The sequence below is a fragment of the Chanos chanos genome, chromosome 1, assembly GCF_902362185.1.
Source record: "Chanos chanos chromosome 1, fChaCha1.1, whole genome shotgun sequence".
In the NCBI taxonomy this organism is placed as follows: Eukaryota; Metazoa; Chordata; class Actinopteri; order Gonorynchiformes; family Chanidae; genus Chanos; species Chanos chanos.
In genome coordinates this window covers 3,151,937-3,177,124 of record NC_044495.1, presented here as the reverse complement: position 1 = coordinate 3,177,124, position 25,188 = coordinate 3,151,937, and the positions used below count along the sequence as shown (strand labels likewise).

The following is a 25,188-nucleotide window of genomic DNA, read 5'->3' as shown; positions in this document are numbered from 1 at the left end:
TTTTTTTTTTTTTTTGTAAATGTAATGCTTCATCCTGAGCTAGCGGTTTGCTTACCCTGAAGTCCATACTGTAAAAGCAACTCATTCACCTCACACACTCATTCACCCAATCACCCACACACACTTCGCTCACTCATTCACTCACTCAGGCAAAAATGCAAGAGCATTAAATTAGTCAAAGAGTGCACAACATGATTTGTTTAGGACTTGAAACATAAGTTGAAGCACTTGGACTTTACTTTGGACTTGGTAATCCTTGATTTTAGACTTGCTTATTACTTGCCAAACAATGACTTTATCCCACCTCTGTCTATAGCCCTGTTAAAAGCATCTGCAGGTTCAAAAGAAGGTCCCAAAACTGATTTTCCCACTGAATTCCTGTTACTCTAGTGGCCAATTCATCTTGGACATTGTAAACTGAACTGGGAACCACCAGATTCTAAAGGAGGATGGGGCCAGTAATAATTTTTTCTTCCTCTTTTTACAGGTTATTGAAGACTGATGCTGCAGAGAAAGCCGGCGCTTATCTGACTTCAGTGCTAGGTAAAAACCCCTTACTCCTGAAAGAGCTGGATCTGAGTGAGAAGAAACTAGGAGACTCAGGAGTGAAGCAGTTCTGTGCTCTACTGGAGGATTCACACTGCAAAGTGAAGAAACTTAAGTCAGTGTCTGGAATGATTTTTTTCACTACTCATGTGTTTGATTTGCCCTGGACTGATTTATCCCATTTATAAACTGAACTGGGACATCCCCCACACCCTAAAGGAGGAAGGGAGCTGTAATATTATGTGAAATGTATTTGTAGTCAATTTAAAAAGTCACTTCATTCTAGCACGTCAAGAAGACTGTCCGTGGTGTTTCACACAAATGTAATTCAAGACAGAGAAGTATCACTGTACTGTAAGAGCAAGGAAGCAACATAAATGTAAATCTCTGTGACCGCGCACACACACACACACACACTGTGAATAGTGAATGTGTCCTCTGAATTTAACCCATTCAACACACCGGTAGTGAACACACATACCAGACGCAGGAGCAGGGGCACCCAGTCGGCATTGGGGCTAAGTGCCTTTTCCAAGGGCACACAGCCCTGGATGTCGGTCCTGGGAATCGATCCGGCAACCCTTCGGTCACAAGCCTGTCTCTATTAATTATATTAATAATATTTACCAATGTTTACTTCTCAGTAATAATTACCTCTCTCTCTCTATGTACCTGTCTATCTATCTATAGGCTTAATTACAGCAATATAACAGAAGAAGGCTGTGCTGCTCTAACTTCAGCTCTGACATCACACCCCTCACACCTGATAGAGCTGAATCTGAGTGGGAATAAACTAGGAGACTCAGGAGTGAAGCGCATCTCTGAGCTACTACAGAATCCACACTGTAAACTCCAGAGACTGCTGTAAGTAAACTGTCTTAGAACCTGTGATGTAGTGAAATACACCAAACAGATCTTTGGAGACAAACGAAAAGACATCCAAAACAAAGAGTTATTTTACAATAGGGCTGAATGATTAATGGATTTCAAATGGAAATCGCGGTTTGAAACAGTGCGATTAGGAAATCACAAAGGCTGTGATTTTGCATATACATTATGGAGCGTGTCTGACCTGCGGTTCCTCAGAATGCTGCCTAAAGTTCCACTGAGTTGAATGGGCCATCCCAACGTTCAGCGGTCCGATATTTCTCCATAATGACAGATGAAAAAAAATGAATGACGGCTGCCATTGACAACAGGTTTTGTGCTTCTGATTCACATCTTTATATCATTCCGCCAGCGGTCCGTTCACTTATCGCAACGGATATAAACAGCATATCTGCAACAAGTTGACGAGTTACAACTTAAAAGTTCTATTTGCTAGAAGGACTATTTTTCTCAGCGGAAGCCACGAAACGGGAATAAAATCGTTAAAATAAAACGTTGTGTTCTTTTAGCATTTTGGCAAGTAACCATATAATAAGTGGGGTTTTTCGATAATGACATTAACCCTTACGTGTTTTATTGTTCTGTGTTGTATGCCAATCAAAAATGTAATAAACACATGTTGGAAGCAATTCCATATCTTTAACTTATCATCTTTGCATTAGAATGTAGAGCAGTTAATATGTTGATGGTATCTCAAGTGGTAATGCTCCATCACATGTTTTAAATCTGTTACACAGAGAATGTTGAAATGAAGCTTTCATCAATACAACATTAAAAATAAGCCTAAAATGGAATTTGAATTATTCTCTCTCTCTCTCTCTCTCTCTCTCTGTCTCTCTCTCTCCCACTCTCCATTTGTCTGTAGTCAGTGTAACTAGTAGGCAATAATAGAAGAAGGCTAAGATTAAGGATTTTCAGTGCTAGATCTAAGTGAAGCTAGAATAAATTCTCTCTCCTGATTAATGTTTGTGACCAAGATCAGAGTAAGAGCTTTACAGTTTCCTGTTCTCCCCCTAAAGGCTTGAAAACAACAGTGTGACAGAACAAGGCTGTGTCGCTCTTGCCTCAGCTCTGACATCAAACCCCTCACACATGACAGAGATGAATCTGAGTGGGAATAAACTAGGAGACTCAGGAGTGAAGCACATCTGCACTCTTCTGAAAAATCCAAACTGTAACCTACAGAAACTGCTGTAAGTAATATGATGGTAAACAAAAATGTACATTTGTAAGATGACTTTGTATAGATGTAGTGTTTACGTTAAAATCTCTGATATTTTTATAACAATTAATACCTCATATTAGAAGGACATGGTGGGATATAAATGTTACTCTTTAACTCCCTCCTAAGGCACAGTAAGGCCAGTATCAGAAAATGAACATTTCCAGTTGCAGCATCATTGAAAAACTCCTCTGTTTTCTCTAGACTTTCTGACTGTGGTATAACAGGTGAAGGATATGCAGCTCTGGCTTCAGCTCTTAAATCAAACCCCTCACACCTGATAGAGCTGGATCTGAGAGGGAACGACCCTGGAGACTCAGGAGTGAAGCTGGTCACTGATTTACTAAATTTACGTAATAACACCGAGTTTAAACTGAAGACACTGAGGTGAGAAAGTTTCACAAACGAACATGAAATCTCTCAGTGTTTCCAGCATTCTGTTCACCTTTTGAATGGTTGAATTTTATTTGTTTGAATAATTCTTAGATACACTGTCACTAAGATGGCCGCACTGACGAGAGTTCCAAGTTAGATCAGCAAAACTGTGCGGATTTGCTTTTTACTACTAGTTCTTTTTGTTATTTCTGCGCTATCATACATTCAGTATGACCGACAAACACTTGTGGAGTTACGTTCGTCAGCCAGTTCGGATTTTAAGCCAAGTTTCAACACCACCGGTCTTTTGTTTACTTGCACGGCGTCGGAGGAGAACAAAGAGAGGGAAGTGCGCCGGGGTTCTGAAGAGAAACCGACAGAGAAACTACAAACCTCCTCTGCCCAGCATTCTGCTAGCTAATGTACAGTCGCTGGGCAACAAGCTAGACGAACTGCACGCATGTATTAAACATGAAAGGGACATTAGGAACTGCTGCGTTCTGGCATTCACTGAGACATGGCTGGAGCCCTACGTGCCCGACTGTGCCGTCACCCTGGTGAGTTTCTCCGTCTACCGGCACAACCGAATGAAAGACTCAGGCAAGACGAAAGGAGGGAGTGTGTGCTTTATGGTTAACTCTTTGTGGGCCAAGGATGTCTGTGTTTTAACAACGCACTGCTCCCCATCAAAGTTAGACCCTTCTACCTCCCCAGAGAGTTCAGCTCAGTCCTCCTCACAGCTGTTTACATCCCCCCACAGGCTGATAAACCTTCAGCACTGGACGAGCTGTATAGGATCATAAATAGACTGGAAAACTCGTACTCAGAGGCTGCCCTCATTGTTTTGGGAGACTTCAACAGAGCCAATATGAAGAAAGTTCTCCCAAAATACTATCAACACATCACTTTTCCCACCAGGGGAGAACAGACCCTGGATCACTGCTACACCCCATTCAAAGACTGCTACAAACCCCTTCCCTGCCCTGCTTTTGGAAAGGCAGACCACTGCTCCATCCTGCTGCTGCCTGCATATAGGCAGAAACTGAAACAGGAAAAAACAGTTACCATGGTCATCTACAAATGGGACAGGGAAGCTGATGGGGTCCTTCAGGACTGCCTTGAGACAACTGACTGGCAGACGTTTGAGGATGCAGCGGATGGCAACATCAGTGAATACACAGACTCTGTCATAGGCTATATAAGCAAGTGTATCAGCGATGTTGTCCCAAAAACCACCGTTCGGACCTACCCAAACCAGAAGCCCTGGGTCAACTGGGAGATTCGTGCTAAACTCAAAGTGTGGACCACTGCTTTCAACTCAGGGGACCCTAACGCCTACAAAGCATACAGATATGATCTCCGGAAGTCCATCAGGGATGCCAAAAAGAACTACAGGGACAAAGTGGAGTCCAGCTACTACAGCTCTGACCCCAGGAGCATGTGGAGTGGACTGCACTGCATCACAGACTATAAAGGGAAAAACAAGGACATTGCCCAGCACAAAGCATCGCCCCCTGCTGTACTCCCTGTTCACTTACGACTCTGCTGCCAAGCACAGCTCAGATGTCATCGTTAAGTTTACTGACGACACGACCATCCTGAGCCCCGTCACAGACAACGATGAGACAGCTTACAGAGAGGAGCTGAAGGCACTAACCAGCTGGTGCCAGGATGACAACCTCTCTCTTGTCATCAGTAAAACAAATGAGTGGGCACCTCCCCATCCACACTGGTGATGCTGAGGTTGAGAGGGCCAGCAGCTTCAAGTTCCTCGGTGTACACATCACTGAGGACCTCTCCTGGTCGCTACACACAGACACCATGGTCAAGAAGGCTCGCCAGCGGCTCTATTTCTTGAGAAGACTGAGGAAGTTTTGCATGAATGCCCGCATCCTCACGAACTTCTACAGGTGCACCATCGAGAGCTTGCTGACGGGCTGCATCACGGTCTGGTACGGGAACTGCTCTGCCCACAGCCGCAAATCACTACAGAGAGTGGTGGATGTGGCACAGCACATCACAGGCAACAGACTCCCTGCCATTCAGGACATCTTCCACCAGCGGTGTCTGCAGAAGGCTCACAGGATCATTAAGGACCGCAGCCACCCAGCACGCAGACTGTTCTCCTTGTTACCGTCTGGCAGACGATACAGGAGCATGGCTGCACGTATCACCACACTTAAGGACACACTTAAGGCCATCAGGCTTCTCAACTCACACATCTAAACATCCCCCCATTGCAAACTGGACTACCTGCTTGTTACACTGTCCACTGCTTAAGTTCACTGGTTACTTAACTTAACTTGCACTGCTACTGATTACCTGCACAGGCTGCTCCCTACTGCACTGTTCACTGTTTGCTGCAGTGTTTACTGCACTGCTACACACTGATTACTGCACTGATTCACGTTTACATGATCACTGCACTGATACTATACTGGTACATAAAAGATGTACTTCCCCCTATGTGCAATACCGTTGTTTACACTCTCCACTTTAAATTTTAAGCTTCCTCCATACGTGTACATAGTGTTATATTTCATATTTTGTTATATTTATTGCACACGCCTCTTTGTATTTTAATTGTTCTATCGCTCATACCTCTCTTATTTTCTGTTATTTTTCTTAATTAACTCCTTATTCTCTTAATCTTTATTTTATTTAAATCCCTTATTTTTACTCCTGTTCTTATGAATAGTGTGCTCTTATTGCTGAGTTGACCTGTTTCTCTCGTCTCATACATTTCATTGTACTGTTGACCCTGTGTCAACCTACATACTTGAACTTGAACTATATGATACATCAATCTCTAGAAAAGAAAAGAAATAAGTTATATCTAATTTATTATAGCCGTAGTAGAGCTGTAGAACGCTGATTTCCACACCAGACTGACATGGTTAGAGTTCATCATTTTAACTTCTATTATTCCAGTGTGCAGTTATGTTCTTTGTGAACTAAACTGGGAACACCCCCAAACTCTAAAGGGGGGGTAGGAGCAGCAATGACATATATATGTGTGCATATGTGTGAATATTTTTTTAAACAACAGTTCATGCTCCTCTCTCTACAGGTTGTTGGAAACTGATGCTGCAGAAAAAGCATGTGATTCTTTGACTTGATGTTTAGGCAGAAAGCCTTTAACCTACTCAGAGCTGGATCTTGCCTTATTTCTTTCTCAAATATTTAGGAAGATTGTAGTAGCAGACAGTTATTGAATGATTATTAACATAAACATACTCTTCCTCTCTCTGTAGGTTGTTGAAGAGCGATGCTGGAGAGAAAGCCTGTGATTATCTGACTGAAGTTCTAGGAATAAACCCCTTACTCCTGACAGACCTGGATCTGAGTGAGAAGAAACCAGGAGACTCAGGAGTGAAGAAGTTCTGTCCTCTTCTGGAGGATTCACACTGCAAACTGAAGAAACTGAAGTTAGTGGTTTAATTTCTTTAACTTGTTTGTTTGTTTGTTTTATTTTATTTAAACCTGACAACAAAAGATCTTCCAGATATAAAGAGAGTGGATGACATTCCTCTTTGTTTTCCCCCAGTGTACTGAGTGCCAGAAAAGCATTACTGTACTGTAAGAGTAGGCACTGGTTTTCATATACATTAATAGGAGGAACACCCACCAAACAGAGTAGTAGAGTAATGGATATTGATGAGATTTTTTATCCATGTAATATTTTATTGTAGCGCTACACTAAATCTAAACAGTTTACTGCGGAAGGAGAAAAAAAATTAAAACACTAATATTTTCAACAATCACCAATATTTACCGACATTTACTTCCCAGTTTCTTTAGCAGAGGAAGGTTTACCAATAGCTATCTCACCATGGACAGCTAAACATTCAGAATATTCTTAAGTGATAGTTTTTCTGCCATGTCATGATTTTACTTACGGAATCAGTAACAGTTGCCATCCACCCTACCCCACCCCAACACTCTCTCTCTCTACAGGCTTAATGACAGCAGTATAACAGAAGAAGGCTGTGCTGCTCTGACTTCAGCTCTGACATCAAACCCCTCACACCTGATAGAGCTGAATCTGAGTGGGAATAAACTAGGAGACTCAGGAGTGAAGCACATCTCTGCTCTACTGAAACAACCTAACTTTAAACTCCAGAGACTGCTGTAAGTAAACTGTCAAAGAGCCTGTGATGTAGTGAAATGCACTAAACAGACCTTCATAGTTGTAATGGAGGGACAAGAAATGGCAAGTATTCTACAAAGCACAGTGTTACAGTAACATACAACAGAAGAATATACACGATTATATCACCAATATTACAGCTTTGTTTCCCAGAACTCTTTTCTGCCTTTAAAAATTCAAAACAGCATTTATGTTTGTTAAGGTCTGCATTTTGTACATAAAGGATGTTTCTCTCTGTCTGTTTGATTCTCTGTTCTCATTCTGTTTAACCGGGACTGTCTCAGTGCCAGTCAGAGCAGAATAGGGTCTCAGTGTTGAGTCTTAATTCTGTAATGTTGTCAATAAGACAGATAAGTAACTAAGTAAACCCTTTCATTTTACTCAGTTCTGCTGACTGAGTCATTAACAGGATCTCACTTCTCACAGCTCCATAATCTGTAACAGATACAAAACAGACAGTGCTCCATCCAGGAGTACATCAGTGTGTGTGTGAGTTTGTGCGTGTGCATACATGCGTGTGTGTGTGTGTGCGCATATGTGTGTGTACTTAGGGTTTGGGTATAGTTAGAGTGTGTGTCTACAGTGTGTGTATACTGAGAGTTTTTTAAGTCTAAGAAGTCAGTGAAGCCAAAAAACCTTGTTTCTGCTGCAGTTTCTATCCATGTAACCCAAAAATAAAATAAAATAAAAACTTGATTTAGTTTTTTGCGCTCTCTCTCTCTCTCTCTCTCTACAGGCTTAATGACAGCAGTATAACAGAAGAAGGCTGTGCTGCTCTGAATTCAGCTCTGACATCAAACCCCTCACACCTGATAGAGCTGAATCTGAGTGGGAATAAACTAGGAGACTCAGGAGTGAAGCGCATCTCTGAGCTACTACAGAATCCACACTGTAAACTCCAGAGACTGCTGTAAGTAAACAGTGGGTTTTGTGCTTCTGATTCACATCTTTATCATTCCGCCAGCGGTCCGTTCACTTATCGTAACGGAAATAAACAGTGTATCTGTAACAAGTAGATGACTCTACAGGTAGCCTAAAACGTTGCTATGCAACACTTGCAATTTAAAAGTTCTGTTTGCTAGAAGGACTATTTTACTCAGCGGAAGCCATGAAATGGGAATAAAATCGTTAAAATGAAACGTTGTGTGAAGTTTCTTTTGTCAAGTAACCATATAATAAGCGGGGTCCTGTTCATCCTGCCAGGATTTATTATTCAATAATGACTGGTGGACTATACATTATCCCTTAAGTGTTTGATTGTTCTGTGTTGTATGCCAATCAAAAATGTAATAAACACATGTTGGAAGCAATTCCATATCTTTAAGTTATCGTCTTAGCATTAGAATATAGAGCAGTTAATATTTCGATGGTATCTCATGTGGTAATGCTCCATCACGTTTTAAACCTTTTACACAGTGAATATTGAAATGAAACTTGGCTTAAAAAATTATATCACATATCAAATCAAAATCGCAATGTGTGTCAGAAAAATCACAATTAGATATTTTCCCCAAATTGTTCTGCCCTGTTTTACAGTACATGCTTTCCAGTCCTGCTGTGTGATTAGAAAGTCAGTTGTGTAAGGCTGTAGTGTTGCCGTACTTTTATCAAAACAGCATTAAGAACAAACCTAAAATGGAATTTGAATTATTCTCTCTCTTTCCCTCCCCATTTGTCTGTAGTCAGTGTAACTAGTAGGCAATAATAGAAGATGGCTAAGATTTAGGATTTTCAGTGCTAGATCTAAGTGAAGCTAGAATAAATTCTCTCTCCTGATTAATGTTTGTGACCAAGATCAGAGTAAGAGCTTTACACAGTTTCCTGTTCTCCCCGTAAAGGCTTGAAAACAACAGTGTGACAGAACAAGGCTGTGTCGCTCTTGCCTCAGCTCTGACATCAAACCCCTCACACCTGACAGAGATGAATCTGAGTGGGAATAAACCAGGAGACTCAGGAGTGAAGCACATCTCAGATCTACTGAGGAGTAAACACTGTAAACTCCAGAAACTGCTGTAAGTAATATGATGGTGAACAAAGATGTACATTTGTAAGATGACTTTGTATAGGTGTAGTGTTTACATTAAAATCTCTGATATTTTTATAACAGTAATACCTGATATTAGAAAGACATGGTGGGTTATAAATGTTACTCTTTAACTCCCTCCTAAGGCACAGTAAGGCCAGTGTCAGAAAATTAATATTTTAAAGGATATGTTTTTTGCAGCATCAATGAAAAACTCCTCTGTTTTCTTTAGACTTTCTGACTGTGGTATAACAGGTGAAGGATATGCAGCTCTGGCTTCAGCTCTTAAATCAAATCCCTCACACCTGATAGAGCTGGATCTGAGAGGGAACGACCCTGGAGACTCAGGAGTGAAGCTGGTCACTGATTTACTAAATTTACTTAATAATACCGAGTGTAAACTGAAGACACTGAGGTGAGAAAGTTTCACAAACGAGCCTTAGATCTCTCAGTGTTTCCAGCATTCTGCTCACCTTTTGAATGGCTGAATTTTATTTGTTAAAATAATTCTATATGATACATCAGTCTCTAGAAAAGAAAAGAGATAGATTGTATCTAATTTATTATAGCCGTACTAGAGCTGTAGAACGCTGATTTCCACACCAGAATGACATGGTTAGAGTTAGTCACTTTAACTTCTATTATTCCAGTGTACAGTTATGTTCTTTGTGAACTAAACTGGGAACACCCCCAAACTCTAAAGGGGGGGTAGGAGCAGCAATGACATATATATGTGTGCATATGTGTGAATATTTTTTTAAACAACAGTTCATGCTCCTCTCTCTACAGGTTGTTGGAAACTGATGCTGCAGATAAAGCTTGTGATTCTTTGACTTGATGTTTAGGCAGAAAGCCTTTAACCTACTCAGAGCTGGATCTTGCCTTATTTCTTTCTCAGATATTTAGGAAGATTGTATCAGTAGACAGTTATTGAATGATTATTTACATAAACATATTCTTCCTCTCTCTGTAGGTTGTTGAAGAGTGATGCTGCAGAGAAAGCCTGCCATTATCTGACTGAAGTTCTAGGTAAAAACCCCTTACTCCTGACAGAGCTGGATCTGAGTGAGAAGAAACCAGGAGACTCAGGAGTGAAGATGTTCTGTCCTCTTCTGGAGGATTCACACTGCAAACTGAAGAAACTTATGTTAGTAGTTTAATTTGTTTTATTTGTTTGTTTGTTTTATTTTATTTAAACCTGACAACAAAAGATCTTCCAGATATAAAGAGAGTGGATGACATTCCTCTTTGTTTTCCCCCAGTGTACTGAGTGCCAGAAAAGCATTACTGTACTGTAAGAGCAGGCACTGGTTTTCATATACGTTAATAGGGGGAACACCCACCAAACATTAGAATAATAGAGTAATGGATATTGATGAGATTTTTTATCCATGTAATATTTTATTGCAGTGCTACTCTAAATCTAAACAGTTTACTGCAGAAGGAAAAGAAATATTAAGGTTAAGGTATACTTAACTGTCCCATAGGGAAACTTGTTTTGGGTTCCAAGCCACTACAACACACTTGTCAACAACAACACAATACACATGCATGCAAGCACATGTATCATTCATTCAAACTAATGCAAAACGTGCTTAAATTCACATATTAAGTGTGAAACAGTAGTTCTTTAAAACATTCATATTTTCATATTCATATATTCTTTTTTTAACAATCACCAATATTTACCGACATTTACTTCCCAGTTTCTTTAGCAGAGGAAGGTTTACCAATAGCTATCTCACCATGGACAGCTAAACATTCAGAATATTCTTAAGTGATAGTTTTTCTGCCATGTCATGATTTTACTTACGGAATCAGTAACAGTTGCCATCCACCCTACCCCACCCCAACACTCTCTCTCACTACAGGCTTAATGACAGCAGTATAACAGAAGGCGGCTGTGCTGCTCTGAATTCAGCTCTGACATCAAACCCCTCACACCTGATAGAGCTGAATCTGAGTGGGAATAAACTAGGAGACTCAGGAGTGAAGCACATCTCTGCTCTACTGAAACAACCTAACTTTAAACTCCAGAGACTGCTGTAAGTAAACTGTCAAAGAGCCTGTGATGTAGTGAAATACACCAGACCTTTGGAGTCAAAAGAAAAGACAAGAAATCCCAAACAAAGACTTATATTTTTCACAGCAGGGCTGAACGATTAATGGATTTCAGATGGAAATCGTGATTTGAAACAGTGCGATTAGGAAATCGCAAAGGCTGCGATGTAGGATACACGTTATAGAGCATGTCTGACCTATGGTTCCTCAGAATGCTGCAGAAAGTTCCACTGAATTGAATCGGCCATCCCAACGTTCAGCGGTCCCATATTTCTCCATAATGACAGCTGAAAAAAATTAATGACGGCTGCCATTGACAACGTGTATTGTTTCTGATTCACATCTTTATATCATTCCGCCCGCGGTCCGTTCACTTATCATAACGGAAATAAACAGTGTATCTGTAACAAGTAGATGAGTCTATAGGTAGCCTAAAACGTTGCTATGCAACACTTGCAACTGTTTGCTAGAAGGACTATTTTTCTCAGCGGAAGCCACGAAACAGGAATAAAATCGTTAAAGTGAAACGTTGTGTGAAGTTTCTTTTATCATTTTGGCAAGTAACCGTATAATAAGCGGGTTCCTGTTCGTCCTGCCGGGATTTATTATTCAATAATGACTGGTGGACTATACATTATCCCTTACATATTTGATTGTTCTGTGTTGTATGTCAATTAAGAAATGTAATAAACACATGTTGGAAGCAATTCCATATCTTTAAGTTATCGTCTTAGCATTAGAATATAGAGCAGTTAATATTTCGATGGTATCTCATGTGGTAATGCTCCATCACGTTTTAAACCTTTTACACAGTGAATATTGAAATGAAACTTGGCTTAAAAAATTATATCACATATCAAATCAAAATCGCAGTATGTGTCAGAAAAATCACAATTAGATATTTTCCCCAAATTGTTCTGCCCTGTTTTACAGTACATGCTTTCCAGTTCTGCTGTGTGATTAGAAAGTCAGTTGTGTAAGGCTGTAGTGTTGCCGTACTTTTATCAAAACAGTACGAAGAACAAACCTAAAATGGAATTTGAATTATTCTCTCTCTTTCCCTCCCCATTTGTCTTTAGTCAGTGTATCGAGTAGGCAATAATAGAAGATGGCTAAGATTTAGGATTTTCAGTGCTAGATCTAAGTGAAGCTAGAATAAATTCTCTCTCCTGATTAATGTTTGTGACCTAGATCAGAGTAAGAGCTTTACACAGTTTCCTGTTCTCCCCGTAAAGGCTTGAAAACAACAGTGTGACAGAACAAGGCTGTGTTGCTCTTGCCTCAGCTCTGACATCAAACCCCTCACACATGACAGAGATGAATCTGAGTGGGAATAAACTAGGAGACTCAGGAGTGAAACACATCTGCACCCTACTGAAAAATCCAAACTGTAAACTCCAGAAACTGCTGTAAGTAATATGATGGTGAACGAAGATGTACATTTGTAATATGACTTTGTATAGGTGTAGTGTTTACATTAAAATCTCTTATATATTTAGAACAGTTAATACTTCATATTAGAAAGACATGGTGGGTTATAAATGTTACTCTTTAACTCTCTCCTAAGGCACAGTAAGGCCAGTATCAGAAAATGAACATTTCCAATTGTTGATTTTTTAAAGGATATGTTTTTTGCAGCATCAATGAAAATCTCCTCTGTTTTCTCTAGACTTTCTGACTGTGGTGTAACAGGTGAAGGATATGCAGCACTGGCTTCAGCCCTTAAATCAAACCACTCACACCTGATAGAGCTGGATCTGAGAGGGAATGACCCTGGAGACTCAGGAGTGAAGCTGGTCACTGATTTACTAAATTTAGTTAATAATACTGAGTGTAAACTGAAGACACTGAGGTGAGAAATTTTCACAAACAAGCATGAAATCTCTCAGTGTTTCCAGCATTCTGTTCACCTTTTGAATGGCTGAATTTTATTTGTTAAAATAATTCTATATGATACATCAGTCTCTAGAAAAGAAAAGAGATAGGTTGTATCTGATGTATTATAGCCGTAATAGAGCGGTAGAATGCTGATTTCCACACCAGACTGACATGGTTAGAGTTATTCACTTCAACTTCTGTTATTCCAGTGCACAGTTAATCATGTTCTTTGTAAACTAAACTGAGAAAGCTCCCAGACGCTTGGGGGGGGGGGGGGGGTTCGGAGCAGCATTGAAATATAGCTGGTGGTGTCTTCACTAGGTTATAGTAGTTTCAGGTTTCAATCACTAGGTGGCAATCTATGAACACAAATGGAACATACCAAGTAACATGCAAGCACAACCATAAAACTTATGATGGCGCCAAGAGAACAGAGGAAGACATGTTTGGGCAAGTTAGCCTAACTGGCGCCCATAACTACACTTACTTAAGCTTAATTTCGTAAGGTCGACAGTAAACACATCCACTACGAATAGAAAAGCATACGTGCAAAGAAAATACACTTCTACAGATTCTTATTACTAGTTAAGCGTCCTCCTTCGTGCAAGAAGTTTGTAACTAAACTGCGAAAATATGTAAACAGCAGTAGTATCGGACTTACGGATAAATATTGGTATATCGTCTAAGAAGTCCGACTATGAACATAAGTAAATTAGAGCGCTAGCATTTTATCACGCATGGTATGTACACTTACATTTCAATGACACCCATGCAATCACACAACATCGGATTTATCCTAGCTCGACAGATGTAATGAGCAACCCGTGTCGGGAAGTATCTACAAACAAAATGCGCATGCGCGGGTCCATAAATCCAAGGAGTGATGTAATCTCACTAAATCCAGCAGGGAGTTTTACACAATTAACCTAAATATACTCTTCCTCTCTCTGTAGGTTGTTGAAGAGTGATGCTGCAGAGAAAGCCAGTGTTTATCTGACTGAAATTCTAGGAATAAACCCCTTACTGCTGACAGAGCTGGATCTGAGTGAGAAGAAACCAGGAGACTCAGGAGTGAAGCAGTTCTGTGCTCTTCTGGAGGATTCACACTGCAAACTGAAGAAACTGAAGTTAGTAGTTTAATTTGTTTTATTTGTTTGTTTATTTGTTTTATTTTATTTAAACCTGACAACAAAAGATCTTCCAGATATAAAGAGAGTGGATGACATTCCTCTTTGTTTTCCCCCAGTGTACTGAGTGCCAGAAAAGCATTACTGTACTGTAAGAGCAGGCACTGATTTTCATATATACATTAATAGGAGGAACACCCACCAAACATTAGAATAGTAGAGTAATGGATATTGATTAGATTTTTTATCTATGTAATATTTTAGTGCAGTGCTACACTTAACCTCAACAGTTTACTGCAGAAGGAAAAGAAATATTAAAACACTGATATTTTCAATAATCACCAGTATTTACCAATATTTACTTCCCAGTTTCTTTAGCAGAGGAAGGTTTACCAATAGCTATCTCACCATGGAGAGTTAAACATTCAGAATAGTCTTAAGCGATACATTTTCTGCCATGTCATGATTTTACTTATGGAATCAGTAATGGTTGCCATCCACCCTACCCCACCCCAACACTCTCTCTCTCACTACAGGCTTAATGACAGCATTATAACAGAAGAAGGCTGTGTTGCTCTGACTTCAGCTCTGACATCAAACCCCTCACACCTGATAGAACTGAATCTGAGTGGGAATAAACTAGGAGAGTCAGGAGTGAAACACATCTCTGATCTACTGGGGAATCCACACTGTAAACTCCAGAGACTGCTGTAAGTAATCTGACAATGAGTGTATGATGTAGTGAAATGCACTAAACAGACCTTCATAGTTGTAATGGAGGGACAAGAAATTCCAAGTATAGAGCTACATATTCTATAAAGCACAGTTTTACAGTAACATACAACAAAATAATGTAGACAATTATATCACCAATATTACAGCTTTGTTTCCCAGAACTCTTTTCTGCCTTTAAAATACAAAACAGCATTTATATTTGTTAAGATCTGAGCTTAGTACATAAAGAATGTTTCTCTCTCTCTTTCACTTCTCTTCTGATTCTCTCTCTCTCTCTCTCTCTCTCTCTCTCTCTCACTCTCACACTCTGTCTCTTTCTCAATCTATAGACTTAATGAGCCTAAGTGACCACACATTTATCTAACTCCCCAAAGACTTCCTATTGTCTGTTATTTTCCATTGATTTTATATATTCTCATTCTGTTTAACTGGGACTGTCTCAGTGCCAGTCAGAGCAGAAAAGGGTCTCAGTGCTGGGTCTTAATTCTGTAATGTTGTCAATAAGACAGATAAGTAACTAAGTAAACCCTTTCATTTTACTCAGTTCTGCTGACTGAGTCAGTAACAGGATCACACTTCTCACAGCTCCATAATCTGTAACAGATTCAACACAGACAGTGCTCCACCCAGGAGTATATCAGTGTGCGTGTGAGTTTGTGCGTGTGCATACATGCGTGTGTATGTATACAGTGTGTGTATACTGAGAGTTTTTAAGATGGATAGAAACTGCAATAGAAACAAGGTTTCACTGACTTCTTTGACAAACCCAAAAATAAAATAAAACAAAAACTTGATTTAGTTTTTTGCTCTCTCCCTCTCTACAGGCTTAATGACAGCAATATAACAGAAGAAGGCTGTGCTGCTCTAACTTCAGCTCTGACATCAAACCCCTCACACCTGATAGAGCTGAATCTGAGTGGGAATAAACTAGGAGACTCAGGAGTGAAGCACATCTCTGCATTACTGGAGAATTCAAACTGTAAAGTACAGAGACTGCTGTAAGTAATGTGCAGGTAGTAACGCATTTTAGAGGGACTCAAATTTGATTTAAAAGACCAGTGGTAATTAAGTGAATAAATAGTTGACATTTATCATGTGACTGTTAAACTCCCTCCTAAGATACAGTAAGTCCAACATGAACAATCATTTCTCTTGTAATGCACAACTGTTAATTGTTTCAGTGATGGGTCTTTTCCACAGCAATGACAGACTCTTCTCTTCTCTCTAGACTTTCTGACTGTGGAATAACAGGAGATGGATGTGCTGTTCTGGCCTCAGCTCTGACATCAAACCCCTCACACCTGACAGAGCTGAATCTGAGAGGGAATAAACTAGGAGATTCAGGAGTGAAGCACATCTCTGATATGCTGCAGAATTCAAACTGTAAACTACAGAAACTGCTGTATGTAATGTGAAGCTGAACCAAAATTAAATATTTCCACCATGATTGAATCATACAGATATTTGCTATTTTTATAGTATTAGTACTACATCTTGTAGGAGGGGTTTAGGTTGATATAAAAGTCCAGTCTTAAGTGAATAAATATTTGCATTTATCATGTTACTGTTAAACTCCTTCCTAAGGTACAGTAAGACCATATTCCTGTAATGAACAACTGTTCATGATGTGTTTTTGCCAGAACTGTGAGACTCTTCTCTTCTCTCTAGACTTTCTGACTGTGGTATAACAGGAGATGGATATGCTGCTCTAGGGTCAGCTGTGAGATTAAATCCCTCACACCTGACAGAGCTGGATCTGAGAGGGAACGACCCTGGAGACTCAGGAGTGAAAATGCTGACTGATTTACAAAGGGATCCAAAATGTAAACTTGAGACACTGAGGTGAGAAAATGTCGCAGTACAGTTTAAAATCTCTTAATGTTCGCAGTGCTCTGTTCAGTTTTTGTTTGTTAAAAGGACAGTGGTGCATGATAAATCTACCATTATAGACGAAAAGAGATCAGTTATATCTGAACATATCTATCCATAGCCAGAGATGTGGACCCGAGTCACATGACTTGGACTCGAGGCAAAATTGAGTCATGATTATGATGACTTCAGATTCGACTCGACAAAATGAAAAATGACTTGCAACTCGACTTTGTTTTAATACCAATGACTCTAGACTTCACTCGGACTTTATCTCTTTGACTTGTAATGACTTGACATATTTCATAGGTAAAAACATTAAATTTACTGATCTTATCAAAAAAGTGTGCATGTATTTGCTGGTATTCTTGCCCACACGGGACTTCAGCGGAGCCTATAAAGAACAGCAATAACGTTGCATGCGCACCAGTGAAAGAGCCATTGGCGCATAGACAAGTAAATGACACCTCGGGTTATTGCATTCGGTTTCAAAGACTACACTGTTGTAAACAGCAAACGGATGGCAATGTGTAAAATATGCGAGAGCAAAATTACAGATGGTGAAGCAACAACGTCCAACTGTTCGAGCCTCACAACACGGAGTCACTAAAGTCCTGAAACGTAATATTTTTTTTATCCTCTGCGCACACGTTAATGATCTTATGTGAACAAGTTAATATCTGTGTAGTAAAGGCTTGACAGGCATATGAAAGGCTTTGAAGACCACGGGGGTTAGTTGAGTTTATAGCTTTTAAGAGTTTGTTGATTTCTCAAGTATGTTTGAAACCTGGCCGTTTTCATAGCTATATTTGTACAGCCAGTTTGCTATGTTTTTGGTGGGTGAACTGGTTGAAGATAGATTTGTGCTACTTGTTAGTTTCACCAAAGTGTTCATATTCACCTAAACAGAACCTGTCGGCTGTGGTGTGCATCTGAAGTCGTTAGAGACGGATATGAATTTCTAGTAAATTCTCTTGTGCGCACAGGATAAAAAATATTACGTTTCGGGACGTAAGGGGCTCCACAGTGCAAAGACCGGTAAATTGACCATAATTATCTGTGTAGTCATTTATGGAAAGCCATGGCTTAAGCTGGCAAGATAAGAGCTAGTATGGGTCTATCTAGCTCTAGCTAGACTATCGATCCTAAAAACAATGAGCTCTCGACATGGTCAATGTGGCAGCACAATCTCTTAAAAACTGGTTGCAAACATATCTACCTTCAACCCAGTGCTTCAATCCAATGCTACCGTGGAGCGTGTTTTCAGCCACGGTGGCATCATACTACATCCTCATCATGCATGAATGTCTGACACACCTTTGTCCAGTTTGATTTTTTGTAAATGTAATGCTTCATCCTTAGCTAGTGGTGTAAGTGAGAGCTGTAGTGTTGTGGGACTGTGAGGTGCTGGTCGTGCTTATCACTGCCCACAACTGGGGGTTTCGGCCAGAACTTCACTTAAGGCAAGGATGAAACTTACTGGACACAGGCAAGGACTTCACCGGGAGACCAGAATAAAGACTGATATTAACTGTATTTGACGTTATATGTCTGGTTCTGTGAATAGACAAAGCAAAGCAATGAGTGCAACTTTACAAAGCAACATTGCACGTACACACAGGCTTACATACAACACTTGTACTATTATCAGAAAACATACAACAGGCAACTTCAAACACAAGCATCAACAGCACTCTTACACACACACATACAATCAAACATCTACCAAAAGTACGCTCGATAAACTACAAGCGGAGAGTGTTATAGCTCAACTCAATATAACCCAACATGGCAAGCTCACTATAAGTGGATATGTGAACGTTTCCTTCACGCTATAATAACTCTCGTTATTCACATTTAACTGCTTGTGCAAACCTAATTAATGTAGAAAACACAACTTACTTTTTTGCATTAATGCACAGTAGAGAATGCGAAAGTCGTCAATAATCTGTAGAATCACAAAGCCGAACAGGAACACAACACACCAATCGTACAATACCGTTCTTTCCAGAAAGTCCAGTCCTTATGACGCAGGCACTGCACCACAAAAGTGTAAATTACACATAGTTTGACATAAGATTATTACAAAGTGAAACTATATTATCCCGTCTAACCCATGTCAATAAACAACCACAAAATGAAACCAAAGAAGTTCACGGCCTTTTGTACAAGTGGTATACTTACCCTGAAATCCATACTGTAAAGGCAACTCATTGACTTCACTCACTCATTCACCCAATCACCCACACACTCTTCACTCACTCATTCACTCACTCAGGTAAAAATGCAAGAGCATTAAATTAGTCAAAGAGCACACAATGACTTGTTTAGGACTTGAAACGTAAGTTGAAGCACTTGAACTTTACTTATGACTTGGTAATCCTTGATTTGGGACTTGCTTAGTACTTGCCCAACAGTGACTTTGTCCCTCTGTCTATAGCCCTGTTAAAAGCATCTGCAGGTTCAAAATAAGGTCCCAAAACTGACTTCCCCAGCAAATATCTGTTATTCTAGTGTCCAATTCATCTTGGACAGTGTAAACTGATCTGGGAAACACCAGATTCTAAAGGAGGATGGGGCCAGTAATGATGTGTCCATTTTTCTTGGTATGAATGAATTTTTTCTTCCTCTTTTTACAGGTTATTGAAGACTGATACTGCAGTGAAAGCTTGTGATTATCTGACTTCAGTGCTAGGTAAAAACCCATTAGTCGAGAAAGAGCTGGATTTGAGTGAGAAGAAACCAGGAGACTCAGGAGTGAAGCAGTTCTGTGCTCTACTGGAGGATTCACACTGCAAAGTGAAGAAACTTAAGTTAGTGTCTGGAATGATTTTTTTTCACTACTCATGTGTTTGATTTGCCCTGGACTGATTTATCCCATTTATAAACTGAACTGGGACATCCCCCACACCCTAAAGGAGGAAGGGAGCTGTAATATCATGTGAAATGTATTTGTAGTCAATTTAAAAAGTCACTTCATTCTAGCATGTCAAGAAGACTGTCCGTGGTGTTTCACACAAATGTAATTCAAGACAGAGAAGTATCACTGTACTGTAAGAGCAAGGAAGCAACGTAAATGTAAATCTCTATGACCGCGCGCACACACACGCACACGCACACACACACACACGCACACACGCACACACACACACACTGTGAATAGTGAATGTGTCCTCTGCATTTAACCCATTCAACACACCGGTAGTGAACACACACACCAGACGCAGGAGCAGGGGCAGCCCTCCTTGCACCCAGTCGGCATTGGGGCTAAGTGCCTTTTCCAAGGGCACACAGCCCTGGATGTCGGTCCTGGGAATCGATCCGGCAACCCTTCGGTCACAAGCCTGTCTCTATTAATTATATTAATAATATTTACCAATGTTTACTTCTCAGTAATAATTACCTCTCTCTCTCTCTGTCTCTCTCTCTCTATGTATGTACCTGTCTATCTATCTATAGGCTTAATTACAGCAGTATAACAGAAGAAGGCTGTGCTGCTCTGACTTCAGCTCTGACATCAAACCCATCACACCTGATAGAGCTGAATCTGAGTGGGAATAAACTAGGAGACTCAGGAGTGAAGCACATATCTGATCTACTGAGGAATCCACACTGTAAACTTCAGAGACTGCTGTAAGTAAACTGTGATGTAGTGAAATGCACTAAACAGATCTTTGGAGACAAAAGAAAAGACATCCAAAACAAAGAGTTATTTTACAATAGGGCTGAATGATTACTGGATTTCAAATGGAAATCGCGGTTTGAAACAGTGCGATTAGGAAATCACAAAGGCTGTGATTTTGCATATACATTATGGAGCGTGTCTGACCTGCGGTTCCTCAGAATGCTGCAGAAAGTTCCACTGAGTTGAATGGGCCATCCCAACGTTCAGAGGTCCGATATTTCTCCATAATGACAGACTAAAAAAATGAATGACGGCTGCCATTGACAACAGGTTTTGTGCTTCACATCTTTATATCATTCCGCCAGCGGTCCGTTCACTTATCGTAACGGAAATAAACAGCATATCTGCAACAAGTTGACGAGTTACAACTTAAAAGTTCTATTTGCTAGAAGGACTATTTTTCTCAGCGGAAGCCACGAAACGGAAATAAAATCATTAAAATAAAACGTTGTGTTCTTTTAGCATTTTGGCAAGTAACCATATAATGAGTGGGGTTCGTTTATTTTTCGATAATGACATTAACCCTTACGTGTTTGATTGTTCTGTGTTGTATGCCAATCAAAAATGTAATAAACACATGTTGGAAGCAATTCCATATCGTTAACTTATCATCTTTGCATTAGAATGTAGAGCAGTTAATATGTTGATGGTATTTCAAGTGGTAATGCTCCATCACATGTTTTAAATCTGTTACACAGAGAATGTTGAAATGAAGCTTTCATCAATACAACATTAAAAATAAGCCTAAAATGGAATTTGAATTATTCTCTCTCTCTCTCTCTCCCCATTTGTCTGTAGTCAGTGTAACTAGTAGGCAATAATAGAAGAAGGCTAAGATTTAGGATTTTCAGTGCTAGATCTCAGTGAAATTAGAATAAATTCTCTCTCCTGATTAATGTTTGTGACCAAGATCAGAGTAAGAGCTTTACACAGTTTCCTGTTCTCCCCGTAAAGGCTTGAAAACAACAGTGTGACAGAACAAGGCTGTGTCGCTCTTGCCTCAGCTCTGACATCAAACCCCTCACACCTGACAGAGCTGAATCTGAGTGGGAATAAACTAGGAGATTCAGGAGTGAAGCACATCTCAGATCTACTGAGGAGTAAACACTGTAAACTACAGAAACTGTTGTAAGTAATGTGACGGTGAACAAAGATGTACATTTGTAAGATGACTTTGTATAGATGTAGTGTTTACATTAAAATCTGTGATATTTTTAGAACAGTTAATACTTCATATTAGAGAGACATGGTGGGTTATAAATATTACTCTTTAACTCCCTCCTAAGGCACAGTAAGGCCAGTGTCAGAAAATGAACATTTCAAATTGTTGATTTCTTCACTGATATATTTTTTGCTGTATCAGTGAAAAACTCCTCTGTTTTCTCTAGACTTTCTGACTGTGGTATAACAGGTGAAGGATATGCAGCACTGACTTCAGCTCTTAAATCAAACCCCTCACACCTGATAGAGCTGGATCTGAGAGGGAACGACCCTGGAGACTCAGGAGTGAAGCTGGTCACTGATTTACTAGATTTACTTAATAATACCGAGTGTAAACTGAAGACACTGAGGTGAGAAAATTTCACAAACGAACATGAAATCGAATAGAATAATTCTTAGATACACTGTCACTAAGATCGCCGCACTGACGAGAGTTCCAAGTTAGCCCAGCAAAGCTGTGCGGATTTGCTTTTTACTACTAGTTCTTTTTGTTAATTCTGCATTATCATACATTCAGTATGACCGACAAACACTTGTGGAGTTACGTTCTTCCAGTTCGGATTTTAAGCCAAGTTTCAACACCGCCGACGCCATACTCCCCTGGGTCTTTTGTTTACTTGCACGGCGTCGGAGGAGAACAAAGAGAGGGAAGTGCGCCGGGGTTCTGCAGAGAAACCGACAGAGAAACTACAAACCTCCTCTGCCCAGCATTCTGCTAGCTAACGTACAGTCGCTGGGCAACAAGCTAGACGAACTGTGAGCACGTATTAATCACGAAAGGGACATTAGGAACTGCTGCGTTCTGGCATTCACTGAGACATGGCTGGAGCCCAACGTGCCCGATTGTGCCGTCACCCCAGTGAATTTCTCCGTCTACCGGCACGACCGATTGAAAGACTCAAGCAAGACGAAAGGAGGGAGTGTGTGCTTTATGGTTAACTCTTCGTGGGCCAAAGATATATGTGTTTTAACAACGTACTGCTCCCCGGTACTGGAGCTGCTGACCATCAAAGTTAGACCCTTCTACCTCCCCAGAGAGTTCAGCTCAGTCCTCCTCACAGCTGTTTACATCCCCCCACAGGCTGATAAACCTTCAGCACTGGACGAGCTGTATAGGATCATAAATAGACCGGAAAACTCGTACTCAGAGGCTGCCCTCATTGTTTTGGGAGACTTCAACAGAGCCAATATGAAGAAAGTTCTCCCAAAATACTATCAACACATCACTTTTCCCACCAGGGGAGAACAGACCCTGGATCACTGCTACACCCCATTCAAAGACTGCTACAAACCCCTTCCCTGCCCTGCTTTTGGAAAGGCAGACCACTGCTCCATCCTGCTGCTGCCTGCATATAGGCAGAAACTGAAACAGGAAAAACCAGTTACCAGGGACATCTACAAATGGGACAGAGAAGCTGATGGGGTCCTTCAGGACTGCCTTGAGACAACTGACTGGCAGATGTTTGAGGATGCAGCGGATGGCAACATCAGTGAATACACAGACTCTGTCATAGGCTATATAAGCAAGTGTATCAGCGATGTTGTCCCAAAAACCACCGTTCAGACCTGCCCGAACCAGAAGCCCTGGGTCACCTGGGAGATTTGCGCTAAACTCAAAGTGTGGACCAATGCCTTCAACTCAGGGGACCCCACCTCCCTGAAGGCATCCACCATCGTTCCTGTCCCCAAGAAACCAGTGGCCTCCTGTCTAAATGACTACCGCCCTGTTGCACTGACATCAGTCATCATGAAGTGCTTCAAGCGACTGGTTAAAACCCACATCTGCTCCTCCCTTCCTGACACCTTGGACCCTCTTCAGTTTGCATACAGATCGAACAGGGCCACAGATGACACCTTCGCCTTGGCGATACACACCGTGCTCACCCACCTGGACAAGGGGAATACTTATGTGAGAATGCTCTTTATTGACTACAGCTCAGCAGTCAACACCATCATTCCCTCAAAACTCGTCTCAAAGCTCGCTGACCTCGGTCTAGCGGCCTCTATCTGCAGCTGGATATTAGACTTCCTGATGGGCAGGCCCCAGGTGGTGAGAACTGGCAGCCACACCTCATCGTCACTGATCCTCAACACAGGCGCACCACAGGGCTGTGCGCTCAGCCCCCTACTGTATTCCATGTTCGCCTACAACTGTCCTGCCAAGCACAGCTCAGATGTCATTAAGTTTGCTGACGACACGACCATCCTGGGCCTCATCACTGACAGCAATGAGACAGCTAACAGAGAGGAGCTGAAGGCACTAACCAGCTGGTGCCAGGATGACAACCTCTCTCTTGTCATCAGTAAAACAAATGAGTGGGCACCTCCCCATCCACACTGGTGATGCTGAGGTTGAGAGGGCCAGCAGCTTCAAGTTCCTCGGTGTACACATCACTGAGGACCTCTCCTGGTCGCTACACACAGACACCATGGTCAAGAAGGCTCACCAGCGGCTCTATTTCTTGAGAAGACTGAGGAAGTTTTGCATGAATGCCCGCATCCTCACGAACTTCTACAGGTGCACCATCGAGAGCTTGCTGACGGGCTGCATCACGGTCTCGTACGGGAACTGCTCTGCCCACAGCCGCAAATCACTACAGAGAGTGGTGGATGTGGCACAGCACATCACAGGCAACAGACTCCCTGCCATTCAGGACATCTTCCACCAGCGCAAACTGGACTACCTGCTTGTTGCACTGTCCACTGCTTAAGCTCACTGGTTACTTAGCTTACTTAACTTGCACTGCTACTGATTACCTGCACAGGCTGCTCCCTACTGCACTTTTCACTGTTTGCTGCAGTGTTTACTGCACTGCTACACACTGATTACTGCACTGATACTATAGTGGTACATAAAGCTGTACATCCCCCTATGTGCAATACCGTTGTTTACACTCTCCACTTTACATTTTAAGCTTCCTCCATACATGTTCATTTTGTTATATTTATTGCACTCACCTCATTGTATTTTAATTCTTCTATCGCTCATACCTCTCTTATTTTCTGTTATTTTTCTTAATTAACTCCTTATTCTCTTAATCTTTATTTTATTTAAATCCCTTATTTTTACTCCTGTTCTTATGACTAGTGTGCTCTTATTGCTGAGTTGACCTGTTTCTCTCGTCTCATACATTTCATTGTACTGTTGACCCTGTGTCAACCTACATATGACAAATAAACTAAACTTGAACTTGAACTATATGATACATCAATCTCTAGAAAAGAAAAGAAATAAGTTATATCTAATTTATTATAGCCGTAATAGAGCTGTAGAACGCTGATTTCCACACCAGACTGACATGGTTAGAGTTCATCATTTTAACTTCTATTATTCCAGTGTACAGTTAATCATGTTCTTTGTGAACTAAACTGGGAACACCCGCAGACTCTAAAGGGGGGGTAGGAGCA

The 25,188-nt window shown here is 40.8% G+C and overlaps 2 protein-coding genes across 2 annotated transcripts in view; both read left to right on the top strand.

Moving 5' to 3' along the window:
- Window positions 1-8,083, top strand: part of LOC115820156 (uncharacterized) — a gene marked incomplete at its 3' end in the record, with an annotated part of 129,339 nt that extends 121,256 nt beyond the window's left edge. Inside the window, 5 exon segments of the mRNA XM_030783642.1 lie at window positions 488-661; window positions 1,237-1,410; window positions 2,454-2,627; window positions 6,989-7,162; window positions 7,918-8,083. Coding sequence (XP_030639502.1) covers window positions 488-661; window positions 1,237-1,410; window positions 2,454-2,627; window positions 6,989-7,162; window positions 7,918-8,083 — 862 coding nt within the window.
- A 4,499-nt stretch (window positions 8,084-12,582) lies between these two features.
- Window positions 12,583-25,188, top strand: part of LOC115820137 (ribonuclease inhibitor-like) — a 33,880-nt gene continuing 21,274 nt past the window's right edge. The window contains exons 1-2 of the mRNA XM_030783618.1: window positions 12,583-12,674; window positions 21,948-22,130. Coding sequence (XP_030639478.1) covers window positions 12,583-12,674; window positions 21,948-22,130 — 275 coding nt within the window. The remainder of the gene's footprint in view (window positions 12,675-21,947; window positions 22,131-25,188) is intronic.